This window comes from Budorcas taxicolor, chromosome 18 (genome assembly GCF_023091745.1).
Source record: "Budorcas taxicolor isolate Tak-1 chromosome 18, Takin1.1, whole genome shotgun sequence".
In the NCBI taxonomy this organism is placed as follows: Eukaryota; Metazoa; Chordata; class Mammalia; order Artiodactyla; family Bovidae; genus Budorcas; species Budorcas taxicolor.
The window spans coordinates 10,130,705-10,148,153 of NC_068927.1; the positions used below are offsets into that span (position 1 = coordinate 10,130,705).

At 52.3% G+C, this 17,449-nt stretch overlaps 1 protein-coding gene across 1 annotated transcript in view; it reads left to right on the forward strand.

Moving 5' to 3' along the window:
- Positions 1–17,449, forward strand: part of PLCG2 (phospholipase C gamma 2) — a 150,146-nt gene that overhangs the window by 84,270 nt on the left and 48,427 nt on the right. The window contains exons 9-13 of the mRNA XM_052655699.1: positions 4,744–4,845; positions 5,677–5,795; positions 7,722–7,807; positions 8,930–9,050; positions 15,096–15,264. Of these exons, the coding sequence (XP_052511659.1) occupies positions 4,744–4,845; positions 5,677–5,795; positions 7,722–7,807; positions 8,930–9,050; positions 15,096–15,264 (597 nt within the window). The remainder of the gene's footprint in view (positions 1–4,743; positions 4,846–5,676; positions 5,796–7,721; positions 7,808–8,929; positions 9,051–15,095; positions 15,265–17,449) is intronic.

Consider the following 17,449-nt stretch of genomic DNA (forward strand, 5'->3'; position numbering starts at 1 on the left):
GTATCACCGACGTGATGGACATGAGTTTGAGCAAGCTCCGGGAGTTGGTGATGGACAGGGAGGCCTGGCGTGCTGCAGTCCATGGGGTCGCAAAGAGTCAGACATGATTGAGTGACTGAACTGAAAGTTATAATACATTTCTTTAGACGCCTCAGGTAGTTTCTCAGCTTCTTCCCTCTTCTTTAGTTTTGCTTTACTTTCTTTGGGCTTACCGTCTTGCCTTCTCTCATAAGCGGCATGGCCATGCCTCGTTGAGTCATAATGCGTGATGTCCTTAAATTTCTTTGCAGCTACTTATCCTTCGCTTGTCGAATTGCTTAAGCTGATCTGCAAAATGCTCTGCACGACATTTAGGGCTTTCAGCTTTTCTGCAGCAAGTTCTTCCTCCTCAGCAGTTTTCTTTTCATGTATTTCTTTCTGTTCCTCTTCATTATCACTTTCTAGAAACTGGGAGTCAGTGCCAAAGCGAGACTGCAAATTCATGAGCTTCTGTCCAGCTCTGCCCTCAAATTGAGGTTTAATTCTGAACCTGTTATTGTCACCTTCGGAACAATATTCCTTATCACCACTGCTGTCAAAGAGCTTCCCAGAGGCTCTACCAGGGACTCTTCTACTAGTTCCCCTCCTGGGTGGCTTTGCTCCTGAGTGGATGTCTCTTCTTTCACTTTCACTATTGGAACCAAAGATGGTGTGCGTTGGCTTGTCCTCTGGATGACTGTCCAAATTTGCCAGAGCATTGTGAACCGACTTCTTTTGGAGTTCTTTGGCTTTCCACCTTGCCTCTAAGGCTGCCAGACGTTTCTGATTATCTTCAGCATGCTTATCCTTAACACTAACACCTGATGAACTATTAACAGAAAGTGGGAAGTCAGTGTTGCGTCCCTGGGAGTCTCTCCTTGAGAAAACCTCTGGTGGTTTCTCAGGGGCCTTGGAGCTGCACAGATCAGGCCTCTGATCAGAGCCCTCTCCTGACTTTCCAGTCGTGTGGCACAGTCTTCATCAAGGCCTCTGCTGTGAGTCTTAGCACCAAGACTTAAAGATTTCTTATCTTTTAGTGGCAACAGACTAGAAATAGGATTCCTGTTTCTCTTTTCTGAACTGTTAGGGCACACCTGCTTTGTGACCCTTGCTTTCAAAAGAAGCCTGTCTCTTGAGGCTGAATTTGGTTTGAGTCATTTGCCTCCTTTGCATGTTGGAAAGGAGTCTGTTCACTTGATGGGCCATTAGCACACAGGGACCATTTTTCCATGGACATGTTCCTGGGTTCCTCAAGTTTCAAGGAAATTTGATTTTTATTAATATTGTTAGAGGCGACACTCTCTTGCAAGGATTTTTTCATTGATTCCTTTCCATAGAGACAGCCCACTCCTTTGAAAGCCTGTAAGTTTGACTCTAAGCTATCTTCCTTTGGTTTCTGTTTTCCACGTGGGTTCTCTTTTCCTTCTAGAAGAGAAGCCGCAGTCTCCTCGGGATGACTACAGTGCTGGCCTCTGCGGAGGTCACCTGGAGTCCTTTGGCTCTTGGAGGCCCTGTCACGCTGGGCAGTGGTTTCCTGGCCATTGCCCTCAGTCTTCTCTTTTGGAGCCTCCTGGTTACCACCCGCCAACTCTTCCAAATCAGCCAAAGTCAGATCCACCCGGAGACAGTTTTCCGTCAAGGTGTTATACTCCTTACCTCCTTCAGACTCAGTTGATTCTGATACGGAATCAGCGTCTTCACTGCCACTGGACTCAATCAGAGATTACAACTAAGAGCCTTAACTCTGTGACTGAGGGCTATCTACTTTGTTTTTTCTTTTTTGTACTTTAATACAGTCATCAGAAAGATCATCCTTTTTTTTCTGTTTTTCAAATAAGTGTTCTTGTTCATAGACTTTTCTATCTGTGAAAAGTCTGCCCTGTTTTTGATCTTACCAGAACTTTTTTTTCATTGCAATGATTTCATCTCTATCTCCTGAATCAGAGTCACAACCATTTTCCATAACATTATTTTCACTGTTGAGGCAAGAGACATTGTTTCTGAGGCCTAAACCTGTTGAAGTATGACATTTGTGAAAATCAGATTTAAAATCATCCCTTACAACTTCAAAGGGATCATTTTCAGACTCATTGGAGGACCGTGTCGTTTTCCCTAAGTTTTCCTCTCTCACAGTCATTGGTCTTAATTCGCCTTCAGGATCAATATCATCATCAGATACGCTGTTTCTGTTTTTGGTAGTTTTCTAAACCAGAAGTCTGAAAAAATACATTTGAAAATTCCTGACGGTCGTCGTCAGTTGTAGAGGGTGATTTAGGAGTAATGGAATTATGAGGTGTTGTCTGTGCCAACTGTTGTATTAAATGCGGACTCTCTGTTACGCTACTCGGTTTTGATCTCATGGTTAGAGATGCAGCGGAACCCTCATTCTTCTGCACTTTTATTGTCTTCTTGGCAGGGCTGTGAAAGGCAGAGAATTCTCCTCGCTGTTTCTTACTCATAGGATCATTCTCTCCTTCCAGTTCCCAAGTGAGGCTGGATACAGGGACAGCATTTGTGAACTCCTCCCCTATCTTCTTTAAGTTGTGGCAGTATTTTGAGGGATCATACTTTGTGATTTTACATTTATGTTCATTCTTTACATGAAGGACAGGGAAGACTCTTCCAGATTTACTCACAATCCAGTTTTTGCGCCCTGGTACTTCTGTTCCTGGCACAGTTTTCACATGGAAATCCACCATCTTCGTCTTTTCTAACAAGCTGGTGTGATGGCGGCATTTTAATAGATGTGAGGATTTCAGAGAACCCGTCTGAATTTCCATCTGGGGGCTGGTCAGGTGGGCTGCAGTCCAGCCCTGGGAGGGACAGGTGACGTGAACTGACCCGAACCTGATGTGTCTGGGTCACTGTTGGGTCAGCTTGTTTAATGACCCGAAGCCTCAGCTTTCTTGTTTATTTAACTGGAGAATAATGTTATACATATCTCCCGGGCTTGTGTGAGTTCAAAATGAACCACACATGACAATGTTGAGGGCAGAGCCTGGCATGCCGCCCCTGCCCAGCACAGACCACCTCACCACAGTTACTTCTCTCCTTGTAATCTCATCACTGCCATTATCGCAGTTGCCCAGCACAATACCCCACACCACAGAGACACATTTTTTTTTCTTTTCTGGCCCTGTGGCATGTGGGATCTTAGTACCCTGACTGGGGATCAAACCTGTGCCCCCTGCATTGGAATGGTGGAGCTTTAACCACTGGACCACCAGGAAAGTCCCACCAAGTAGAAACATTTACTAACCCCCTAGGATGTTAATATTTTAAACTCCTTTAGGCAGAAGATTTCTTGTTCACAGCTATTTCAGTTCCAGGTTATGTCGGCTCAGTACCCATGATTTTTTATGCAAAAGCTCTACAGGAGAAGGAAGCAGGAAGCTTCTGGCCTTTGCAGGGCATCTAGGCCTGGCAAGGTGTTTGCATTAAGTATCCTACAATTTGAGTTTCCTGTTCTGGTATTCAAAGGTTGTAACATCCTCTATGCAAATGAACCAGCCGCTCCCCTGGCTCCTGGCTGTTGGGAGTCCTTCATCCGAGGTGATTTGCAAGAATCAACAGTGAGGCTTGTTGCCTTGCACCTACCTCATTTGTGTCTGCCCGTATGCTTTACCTTCTTTCCAACTTCCTGTTCTGACCTTCCCATCCAACCACACGTCACTGGCAGCACCTCTGGTTTTATTTTTCCTACAGATGGAGGGTTTAGAGTGTTAGGAATCCAGAAAACATGAGCCAAAATTGAGTATCTGGGTCATGTTTTATCCTTGTGTCCAGGAATGTTTGGGGATTTAGGGTTTGAAGAGAAAACAGTGAAGTTCTTTTACGTTACATGTTCTTGTTTCTAAAGGGCTTCTGAATTTCTGAGACCCTGCAGAAGCTGCTCTTGAACTGGTCATGTATCTTTCAGACCTTATTGGTGTCTGAGTAGCAATACTTTGCTGATCTTGACTGATTCTGTGTTGGTTTTCCAACATTTAGTTATTTGGAAGCCTAGCTCTCCAAATTACCAGCTGTGTGAAGTTGGGATTGTGGGATGTTCTGAGCCTCTGTGTCCTTATCTCTAAAATGACAGTGACAGTATGTGGCCTGCAGAGTTGTCTGGACAGAATGAGATGTCATAGGAGGATGACAATCGACCATTCATGTTGCTGTGATTTGAGCACCTTCTGTGTACCAGGTGTTTTAAGCACAGAACTTTTATTTCATCCAGTCTTTCACAGTCTGTGTGCTTAGGTATCATTATTCCCAGGTAACGGACCAGGAGCTCAGAGAGGGTCTGTGACTTGCCCACCCTCAGCCAGGGGAGTGACCGTAGTTGTCCTACATAACTGTGGTCCCCTCCTCTTCATGCTAGCAAGTGTAAGGAGCTGGCTTAGAGCAGGAGTTGGCAGACTATTACCACAGACCGCATCTGGCCCACAGATTGTTTTTTACAAATAAAGTTTTATTTATAAACACAACCATGGCCATTTGTGTGCCTGTTGTCTGTGGTTCTTTCTGCACTATTATAGAAGAATTAAGTTGTTGTGGCCAAAAGCCTAAAATGTTTACTCTCTGGTCCTTTAGGGAACATGTGTGCTGTGCATAGGGTGAGGCCTTGATGGTATTCGTGTCCAGAATGCATCCATGTTTCAGTAAAACTGGATCCTGGGAGGTAAAGAATTTTGCAAAGTCTTCTTTCTGATGATTTCATGTTCTTTTTATCATTCTAAGGAGCTTTGGGCCCAGGATCTGAACAAAGTCCGTGAGCGGATGACGAAGTTTATTGACGACACCATGAGGGAAACTGCTGAACCCTTCCTGTTTGTGGATGAGGTGAGTGAGCTCCCTGTCCTGTGCACATTGCTTTTGGATTCACATCGCTGTCCTCCGAAGTGTATGTTCTAGGCCTCTTCCCTTGGAGGGCTTTGCTTCTAGATATCCCTAGACCGACTCTCTCAGTCAAGAGCTGTTTTTTCCCCGGTCCTAAACCATCATCGGCTTTGATTTTTCTCCTCCTCCTCTGTGTGATCAGATAGGTGAAATCTTTTCTTTTGCCACTAGAGGGAGTTGCTGCCAGTGAGCCTTAAACCGTTACAAGCACAGCGCTAGAATTCCGAGGTTTACGTGGCTCTTGCAAGATGTGGAAACGGGTTGTGGAAATGTGTGCAGTTGGCCCAGCGTGAGGCAGCAGGGGCTGACGGGAGCTGGGGAGCGCCCCTCGTCCCATGCAGGGTTGTTCCCAGGAAGCAGAGTGTCACTCAGGCTTCTGTTTTCTTTTTAAGGGGTCAGGAACTGGCATGTGAAATTTCCTGCCTGTTAGGTATCATGACCCTGGCAGTGTTCTGTGCCTCACCTTGGATAGTGCGTTTGCAAATGTTCATGGTATTATTGTCCCCAAACACTTGTATATGGGCAGCGTGTACTCTTGTAGCCTCCAGTACTTGAGGATACATATTGGAAAGGAAATCAACTGTATAGGTCAGCGGAGCGTGTGTCCATACAGCCTGTTGCAATCCGAGTTTTCTGCTTTGGCAACTTGGGTAACTGAGGCCTGAGGGGCTGTGTGTTGAATCTTCACGTACCGTCTCCCCGAGCTGACACAGGCCCGTAAGAACCAGTCGGCACCCGTGTGCTGATCCCTCCCTGTGTTTGTGACTCTCCTAGTTCCTCACGTACCTGTTTTCCCGGGAGAACAGCATCTGGGACGAGAAGTATGATGTGGTGGACATGCAGGACATGAACAACCCCTTGTCTCATTACTGGATCTCCTCGTCTCACAACACGTGAGTCTTCCCGCTACTCTGTGGCCTGTCGGGCAGGAGAACGGTGGTATGGAGGGTGCTTCAGGGCACTGCTCCGGCAGACCGTGTGGGCAGTGGGCAGAGTGCAGGCCCTCGCTGCTCAGACTGGGATATATGGACGCTTCTGGAGGGGAGGGGAAATGCATCTGTCTTTCCTAGTTGGTATTGCCATAGCAGTCCTTTTTTTGTGGCCCTAAGAAGCAAGTTGACAAAGCCAGTTTGCACAGTTTGGGCCTCTCATTCATAGTTGTTGTTGTTGAGTCTCTAAGTCATGTCCAACTCTTTGTGACCCCAAGGACTGCAACACGCTAGGCTCCCCTGTCCTTCACTATCTCCCTGACTTATGTCCATTGAGTGGGTGATGCCATCCAACCATCTCATCCCCTTCTCCTGCCTTCAATCTTTCCCAGTCTTTTCCAGTGAGTCAGCTCTTTGTATCAGGTGGCCAAAGTATTGGAGCTTCACCTTCAGCATCAGTCCTTCCAGTGAATATTCAGGGTTGATTTCCTTTAGGATGGACTGCTTTGTTCTTCTTGCTGTCCAGGGACTCTCAAGAGTCTTCTGCAACACCAGAGTTCGAAAGCATCAATTCTTTGGTGCTCAGCCTTCTTTATGGTCCAGCTCTCAGGAAGGCAGTTGAATTAGTCACCGAACTGACATTTACTGAGAGCTCACCTTGCGCCAGGCCCTGGGCTTGCATTCCACTGCAGGGGGCACGGGTTCAGTCCCTGGTTGGGGACTAAGATCCCACATGCTGCACAGCAGGGCCAAAAAGTAGGAAAAATGGGGCTGGGCACAGGATCAGCCCCTGTCCTCCTGTCTTTGGAGGGGGAAAGGGCCTCCTTTGAGTCTTAGCAATGAGCAGGAGTTGGTGCGAGAAGAACAGGTGGCGAGGCGAGGAGGAGGAGGGCTTCAGACACAGAAACAGCACATGTGCGGGGGTAGGAGGAACTGAGCGGAGTCTCGTAAGACCAGGGCACAGACCCTGGGAGGGAGAGTGGCAGGAGACGAGGCCAGGAAGAGTCGGCTCGAGTGGAATCTTTGAAGCTGCAGCGAGGGCAGTGGGAGCCCCCACTCGTGGCTTTTAGGCCGGAGAGCAGCACACTCATGTGTATCTTTGGGAGCTTGCCCTGATTGAAAAAAAAGAGCAGACAGGAAGGGAGAAAAGGCTCTCATCCTGCGTCTGCTGTATAAGGTGAGAGGGCGGAGGCCTTCGGTCCTGGGCTGTTGGCTGGTACTTTCCCGAGTGTTGGTCCAGACAGGAGTTGGAGAGAAGGCCCTTAGGTTTGTCTCCAGGCATTTTGGAAGACATCTTCCTATTCAGGGGCAAAGGGACTTCATAGTTCTCATCCCTGCCTTTGATTTGAGTATGTGTCTTAGAATGGCGAATTCTGCCAAACCCAGAAGATAGCTGAGCAACACAGACTCTTAAGGGCGGGGGGCATGGGTGGTAAGGAGGAGAATGATAAAAATTGGTCTTTCTGCATCAGTTCTGGTGGACCATTTATCCTGTGCCTGGCCTGGGGCCCTGATGTCCGAATGACGGCCCGCCTCTGCCTTGTGTAGCCTGTGGGGCAGCCGTCGGGAGTCGTGGGTTTATCATCGTCCGTCAGTCTTGCTCCTGACTCCCTTCGACCACGTTTTCCTCGAAAGGACACACGTTCTCCATCCCACCCTTGGGTGTCCAGGATGGTTGCCCTTCACCTCCCGCGACCATAGCCTGAGTCTGAGGCTCCTGACTGTCAGCCACACGATTGCCTGTGTCTGGCCCAGATCCTAACTGGGGGGTCAGGTGGGGGGGATCTTTCTAGACAGAAAGGACTCAGGGCATTGGGGGCTCAGGCTGAGAAGTCCCCCAGGGGCGCCCTGAGGTGCAGGCCTGCCCCCACACGGCCCCTTCTCCCGCAGGTACCTCACGGGGGACCAGCTGCGGAGCGAGTCGTCCACGGAGGCCTACATCCGCTGCCTGCGGATGGGCTGCCGCTGCATCGAGCGTGAGTGCCCGCCCGCCGGACGCTTCGCGTGGGGCCCGATGGTGGGGGTGGGCAGGGCAGCCTGGGGGCCGAGCCAGGCACCCTCAGCATCTGGGGTGAGCGAGGCGGCCCCCACCAGCCGGGGGGCTTTCCCCCGAAGATGGGGTCCCCCGCGACAAGGAGGGACGTTGGGCCTGGCCAGGTCGGAGCCACAGCACCTTGGGCAGTGGTCTTCTTGTCCGGAAGGTGTCCAGATACAGCGGAGGGGCTGGGAGGCCCGTGGCAAAGATGGCCTTCCTGTCCTGCCGTCCCTCGGGGCTGTTGTTAGAGGCAGGAGGGCGCCCTGCGCAGTTCAGCAGGGGTCCCTGAGCGCCTGTGCCCGGTGCCTGCAGCTGCCCCACAGAGACGACTCCAGGCCCCTGGACGTGGCTGGGAGCGGGTGCTTCCTCCTGACCCCCCAGCCTGCCTCAGTGCCAGAGGCTCATGGCTGTGCCAGGCTGAGGAAGGGCCCAGAGCACCGATGTCGGCTCCAGTTTAATCAGAAGCATTCATCAGGGTATCAGACCTTAACGGCAATTCCTCCTACAGAGTGCTGCCTAATTTATGCCTTTTTCCCTGTTAGGGAAAAAGCAAATGTGAAAAAAATTTAGTTTGAAACTCTCAGCTCCTGTCTCCTCTGGGGGTTAAAAATATAGAGGCTGTTCACCTTCTACGTAACCTAGTTCTGTCTGAACATTTCACCATGAATCTCGAAAAATAAATCACTGCCCTGTAATGTTCCCTCTAGCAGAGAAAGCAAGCCAGGGTTTAGACAAGTCAAATCAGAAGATAAAACGCACGATGAATCTCTGTTAAAAAAATTTGGACTAGTGTCTTTTGGACAGATGTGTGGCATTACAAAGGGACCTTTAATTAGACCACCCAGTCTTCCTGTAATGACGCAGGTGACATGCGCACGCAGGTGAGGCGTGTCCTCAGGCTGGTGGCCCCGATCTGGCTGGGTCTGACCCCAGTATCCAGGTGATGGAGCTGGCGCTGGGCCGGGGGCCGGCGCACTGCCGTCACCAGGCAGCGTGGCACCTCCAGTGGACTGGGGGTGGAGGGGGACGGGCGGGAGCTCAGGGCGCCCGGTTCTGCCCACAGTGGACTGCTGGGATGGGCCCGATGGCAAGCCCATCATCTACCATGGCTGGACGCGGACCACCAAGATCAAGTTCGACGACGTTGTGCAGGCCATCAAAGACCACGCCTTTGTCACCTCCAGGTCGGCGGCGGATTTCCTGGTGGTTCACCTTCAAGGGGAGGTCGCTGGGGTTGGGTGGACAGACACAGACATACTCCCCACCCCCCTGCACACCCCACATAGACACACACACACACACACATTCTCAACCTCCTAGACATGCCCCACATACACACAGAAATATACACATAGTGCCCACCCCCAGACACCCCACATAGACACACACATATACACATACTCCCCACCTCCCAGAAACACCCCACATAGACACACACACACACACACACACACACACACACACACACACACATATACTCCCCACCCTCCAGACACCCCACATAGACACACAGACTTACTCCCTACCCCCTGACACACCCCACATAGACACACACACACACCCACACACCCACATAGACACACATATATACACATACTCCCCACCCCTCAGACACCCCACATAGACACACAGACTTACTCCCTACCCCCTGACACACCCCACATAGACACACACACACCCACACCCACACCCACATAGACACACAAATATACACATACTCCCCACCCCTCAGACACCCCACATAGACACACAGACTTACTCCCTACCCCCTGACACACCCCACATAGACACACACACACACACACCCACATAGACACACAAATATACACATACTCCCCACCCCTCAGACACCCCACATAGACACACAGACTTACTCCCTACCCCCTGACACACCCCACATAGACACACACACACACCCACATAGACACACACATATACACATACTCCCCACCCCTCAGACACCCCACATAGACACACAGACTTACTCCCTACCCCCTGACACACCCCACATAGACACACACACACCCACACACACCCACATAGACACACATATATACACATACTCCCCACCCCTCAGACACCCCACATAGACACACAGACTTACTCCCTACCCCCTGACACACCCCACATAGACACACACACACACACACCCACATAGACACACATATATACACATACTCCCCACCCCTCAGACACCCCACATAGACACACAGACTTACTCCCTACCCCCTGACACACCCCACATAGACACACACACACCCACACACACCCACATAGACACACATATATACACATACTCCCCACCCCTCAGACACCCCACATAGACACACAGACTTACTCCCTACCCCCTGACACACCCCACATAGACACACACACACACACACCCACATAGACACACATATATACACATACTCCCCACCCCTCAGACACCCCACATAGACACACAGACTTACTCCCTACCCCCTGACACACCCCACATAGACACACACACACCCACACACACCCACATAGACACACATATATACACATACTCCCCACCCCTCAGACACCCCACATAGACACACAGACTTACTCCCTATCCCCTGACACACCCCACATAGACACACACACACTCCCCACCACCCCAGACACACCCCACTGCATACATACATACACACATGCATACTCCCCACTACCCCAGACAGACAGACACACACACACACACACACACTTCCCACCACACCAGACACACCTCACCTCAGACACACACACACACACACACACACACACACACGCACACACGCATACTCCCCACCCCCCAGACACACACACACACACACACACTCCCCACCACCCCAGATGCACCCTACACAGACACACAGACACAGGAACAGATACTCTTCCCCAACAAATACGCACAGACACTCCCTTCCCCCTAGTGCACACACTTATACACACACACTACACATAGATTCTCACAGAGATACACCCCCTACATAAACACCTGTAACACACATAGACACACACAAAGACACAGGCTGAGTAGACACTCCACCACAGATACCCCTCCAGCAGACACAGACACACCCCCACCCCACATACACCCAGACATATACTCTCCACACACACACACACTGACACCCCTTTTCCCCAACACACACAAAAACACACAGACACCCCTTTCCCCCAACACACACACAGACACACACTGATGCCCCCTTTCCCCCAGCACACACACACAAACACACAGATACCCCTTTCCCCCAACACACACACACATACACACTGACACCCCTTTCCCCCAACACACACACACACTGATGCCCCCTTTCCCCCAACACACACAAACACACACTGACACCCCTTTCCCCCAACACACACACACAGTCACAGCTGACACCCCTTTCCCCCAACACACACACAAACACACAGACACCCCTTTCCCCCAACACACACACACACACACACACACTGACACCCCTTTCCCCCAACACACACACACACACACATACACACTGACACCCCTTTCCCCCAACACACACACAAACACACAGACACCCCTTTCCCCCAACACACACACACACACTGACACCCCTTTCCCCCAACACACACACATACACACTGACACCCCTTTCCCCCAACACACACACACACACACACACACTGACGCCCCTTTCCCCCAACACACACACACACACACACACTGACACCCCTTTCCCCAGCACACACACAAACACATACACACTGACGCCCCTTTCCCCCAACACACACAAACACACACTGACACCCCCTTTTCCCCAGCACACACACAAACACACACTGATGCCCCCTTTCCCCCAGCACACACACACACACACTGATGCCCCTTTCCCCCAGCACACACACACACACACTGATGCCCCTTTCCCCCAACACACACAAACACACTGACGCCCCCTTTTCCCCAACACACAGACACAAACTGACGCCCCCTTTCCCCCAGCACACACACAGACACACTGACACCCCTTTCCCCCAACACACACACAGACACACACTGACGCCCCCTTTCCCCGAACACACACACACAGAGTCACACAGTGATACCTCTTTCCCCCAACACACACACACACACCCTGACGCCCCCTTTCCCCCAGCACACACACACAAACACACAGACACCCCTTTCCCCCAACACACACACATACACACACTGACGCCCCTTTCCCCCAACACACATACACAAACACACACTGACACCCCTTTCCCCCAACACACACACAAACACACAGACACCCCTTTCCCCCAACACACACATACACACACTGATGCCCCTTTCCCCCAACACACACACAAACACACTGACACCCCTTTCCCCCAACACACACACACAAACACACAGACACCCCTTTCCCCCAACACACACACATACACACACTGACGCCCCTTTCCCCCAACACACACACACACACACACACTGACGCCCCTTTCCCCCAACACACACAAACACACAGACACCCGTTTCCCCCAACACACACACATACACACTGACGCCCCTTTTCCCCAACACACACAAACACACACAACACCCCTTTCCCCCAACACAGACACACACACATACACACTGATGCCCCTTTCCCCCAACACACACAAACACACAGACACCCCTTTCCCCCAACACACACACACATACACACTGATGCCCCTTTCCCCCAACACACACAAACACACACTGACGCCCCCTTTCCCCCAACACACACACAGACACACACACACACTGACGCCCCTTTCCCCAGCACACACACAGACACACACACAGACACACACACCCCTTTCCCCATCACACACATACACACACTCTGACGCCCCTTTCCCCAGCACACACACACACATACACACAGACACACACACACCCCTTTCCCCAGCACACACACACATACACACTGACGCCCCTTTCTCCAACACACACACACCTTTTCCCCAGCACACACACACATACACACTGACGCCCCTTTCCCCAACACACACACACACACACACTGACGCCCCTTTCCCCAGCACACACACAGACACACACACAGACACACATACCCCTTTCCCCAGCACACACAGACACACACACAGACACACACACCCCTTTCCCCAGCACACACACACATACACACACTGACGCCCCTTTCCCCAGCACACACACAGACACACAGACACACACACACCTTTCCCCAGCACACACACACACATACACACACTGACGCCCCTTTCCCCAGCACACACACAGACACACACACACACACACACCCCTTTCCCCAGCGCACACACACACACACAGACACACACACACCTTTCCCCAGCACACACACACATACACACTGACGCCCCTTTCCCCCAACACACACACACACACTGACGCCCCCTTTCCCCCAACACACACAAACACACACTGACACCCCTTTCCCCCAACACACACACACAGTCACAGCTGACACCCCTTTCCCCCAACACACACACAAACACACAGACACCCCTTTCCCCCAACACACACACACACACACTGACGCCCCTTTCCCCCAACACACACACACACACTGACGCCCCCTTTCCCCCAACACACACAAACACACACTGACACCCCTTTCCCCCAACACACACACACACAGTCACAGCTGACACCCCTTTCCCCCAACACACACACAAACACACAGACACCCCTTTCCCCCAACACACACACACATACACACTGACGCCCCTTTCCCCCAACACACACACACACACTGATGCCCCCTTTCCCCCAACACACACAAACACACACTGACACCCCTTTCCCCCAACACACACACACACAGTCACAGCTGACACCCCTTTCCCCCAACACACACACACACACACACTGACACCCCTTTCCCCCAACACACACACAAACACACAGACACCCCTTTCCCCCAACACACACACACACACTGACACCCCTTTCCCCCAACACACACACACACACTGACACCCCTTTCCCCCAACACACACACACACATACACACTGACGCCCCTTTCCCCCAACACACACACACAAACACACACTGACACCCCTTTCCCCAGCACACACACAAACACATACACACTGACGCCCCTTTCCCCCAACACACACAAACACACACTGATGCCCCCTTTCCCCCAGCACACACACACACACACTGATGCCCCTTTCCCCCAGCACACACACACACACACTGATGCCCCTTTCCCCCAACACACACAAACACACTGACGCCCCCTTTTCCCCAACACACAGACACAAACTGACGCCCCCTTTCCCCCAGCACACACACAGACACACTGACACCCCTTTCCCCCAACACACACACAGACACACACTGACGCCCCCTTTCCCCGAACACACACACACAGAGTCACACAGTGATACCTCTTTCCCCCAACACACACACAGACACACACTGATGCCCCCTTTCCCCCAGCACACACACACAAACACACAGACACCCCTTTCCCCCAACACACACACATACACACACTGACGCCCCTTTCCCCCAACACACATACACAAACACACACTGACACCCCTTTCCCCCAACACACACATACACACACTGATGCCCCTTTCCCCCAACACACACACAAACACACACTGACACCCCTTTCCCCCAACACACACACACAAACACACAGACACCCCTTTCCCCCAACACACACACATACACACACTGACGCCCCTTTCCCCCAACACACACACACACATACACACTGACGCCCCTTTCCCCCAACACACACAAACACACAGACACCCCTTTCCCCCAACACACACACATACACACTGACGCCCCTTTTCCCCAACACACACACACACACACTGATGCCCCTTTCCCCAGCACACACACAGACACACACACAGACACACATACCCCTTTCCCCAGCACACACACACACACCCCTTTCCCCAGCACACACACACATACACACTGACGCCCCTTTCCCCAGCACACACACAGACACACACACACACACACACCCCTTTCCCCAGCACATACACAGACACACACACACACACACACCCCTTTCCCCAGCACATACACAGACACACACACAGACACACACCCCCCTTTCCCCAGCACACACACACATACACACACTGACGCCCCTTTCCCCAGCACACAGACACACAGACACACACCCCTTTCCCCAGCGCACACACACACACACACACACAGACACATACTGACACCATCCTGCCTTGCTGACCCCGGCCGCCTGCCCGCCCGCAGCTTCCCCGTGATCCTGTCCATCGAGGAGCACTGCTGTGTGGAGCAGCAGCGCCACATGGCCAGGATGTTCAAGGAGGTGTTTGGAGACCTGCTGCTGACCAAACCCAAGGAGGCCAGTGCTGACCAGCTGCCGTCGCCCAGCCAGCTGCGTGGGAAGATCATCATCAAGGTAGTGGCTCGGGGCGTCTCGCGCGCGGGAGGCTGGGGTCCCGGGCTCGCCGTTCTCCTCCCTAACTCCACAGCTGACTGGGCAAGGTCACTTAACCTCCCAGCGCCTGTGCGTTCTTGCTGTCTGGGGGCTCACGATAGAACCCACACCGTCAGTGTGCTGTGAATACAAATGTGAAAGAGTGTGTGCAGAGTGCGTGGAACTGCCCCGCCCCACAGCAGAGCCCCGGGTGCATTCGCTCAGTGCCACTCACTCGTTTCTTGGCAGCTCTTCACCACGTTCCTCTCTGTCAGGCCGTCGCGATGTGCTGGGGCTGTTCCAGTGAGACCCAGGCTCCGTCCTTGCCCTTGAGAGCTTCCAGGGTAGCTCGGGAGGTGGACTGGAGGGGGACAGCTGACCCCAAAGGACTGTGCGCTCCGGGGGTGCTGTGGGAGGGGGATGAGTGACAGCCAGCAGCACCATGGAGAGGGTGACATTTGGGTCAGGAGACCCGATGGACAGTGGCTTAAAGCACGGCAATTCAAGCCCTGTGTGCAGGAGAGTGGACTCTGGTCCACGAGGTTGTCCAGGGACCCAGGACCGTCTCCCCTTGTTCAGGGCTCTCCCAGAGAAGAGGTTTTCAGGTGAGGGCCTGCAGAGCCCCCAAGAGCCCACAGGTAGAATTCGGGGGGACGGCACAGTGGCATGTGAACTTGGGGCAGAAATGTTGCCTCTTTGTTAACATGTAAGCAAAACTTAACCTCTCCTCCCATCATCAATATTGGCAACAAGCCACGTGGGGCTTTGTCACCAGCAGAAATCATGGATATCTTCACATCACACTTGCAGTTGTTGCAAACATCTCCAAGTTTGCTCATCGTGACTGTGAAATTATGATGGTTCTTAGGTCTGCCTCTAGATGTTATATGAGGTGTTACTGAAGAGGCGTGTCTGTTAGTGTGTTACAAGGACTTTTACCTACTGCCTTAATAGTTGTATTTCAGTATCGTTTGTTTCTAATTCTATGCATTATGAATGTTGTTCTGAGGAAAGGATCTGTACTCTTCCCCAGACTTCAGAGCTGGGGTTCATAGCACAGAACTGGCCAAGCCTGCCTTAGGGCACTGTCCTTGTGTGGTTGATGCTGGGTCGCAGGCACATGGAGATCCGGCTCACAGAAAGGGGAACTCAAGGGATCCAGGGCGAGGGATGCCTGGTAGGCAGGCGGGACGTCAGTGGGACAGGCCTGGCCTCTCCTTTCCTGGCCTGAGAACTTAGTCACGTGACCACCCCACCTGCAGGGGCACTGATACTAGCAGGGAAGCATCGGTGGAAGAAGCGACGTGGATTTCGGTGACAGCCAGCAGGTCCATGGGAAGGATGGACAGGGGTTTACCAGGCAGAGAAGGGGGAAGGTTTGGGGTGGGTGCTGCACGTGGTGTGTTCCCTAGATTGTCACTGGGCCACGAAGACTCACTGGGGACATTCCCTACATGTTGGGAGGTCACAGTCTGGTGGGGAGACCAACCTCTAATCGGAGGAGAACCGAGCAGTGAGGGGGCTTCGGCCGAGCCCCATCCAGAGGGGAGCACCCTGGTGTGCCCTCGGGTCAGAGCAGTAGCATATTTGGAGGAATTGGCTGAGATTTTGGGGTAGATTTCTCTGAGAAGTTCAGGGAAGCTTCTAGCATTCCAGTAGAATGATAAGCAGAGGGGGCTTGGCCGGGGAGCGTCCACGACTTCTCAGGTTTGGTCGGTGATTCTTCAGGGGGCCTCGTTGCCTCTCGCCGCAACTTCCCCCTGTGTCCATTAGGACAGCTCTCTGCGTGTCCCCAGGGATTTCTCGGCTCTCGTTCCACGGTGTGAAGTAGCGCACACCCCTTTAGGCCAGTCATGGGCTCACCTGTGCTACCTCGTGGCTCACCGCTCTCAATTGCAAGGAAAGGGGGTGGAAATACCGTCTGTGACCCAATCAGTGAGTGCTGCACACTGGGCTGGTTCACACTTACAGATGGTACTCCATCTCATGACAGCCAGCAGGACGGGTCATCCGGGCCCCCAGCCCCCTCGACAGGGGAGGCCACAGGTGCAGAGGTTGACTCGGCGGAGGTTGCACGGTTCCTGCCAAAGATGTCACTCGGGGCTGTTAAAATGGGACGTTCATGTCCTGCCACGGCATGTGTCCCGTTTGCCCACTGTCTTACGGG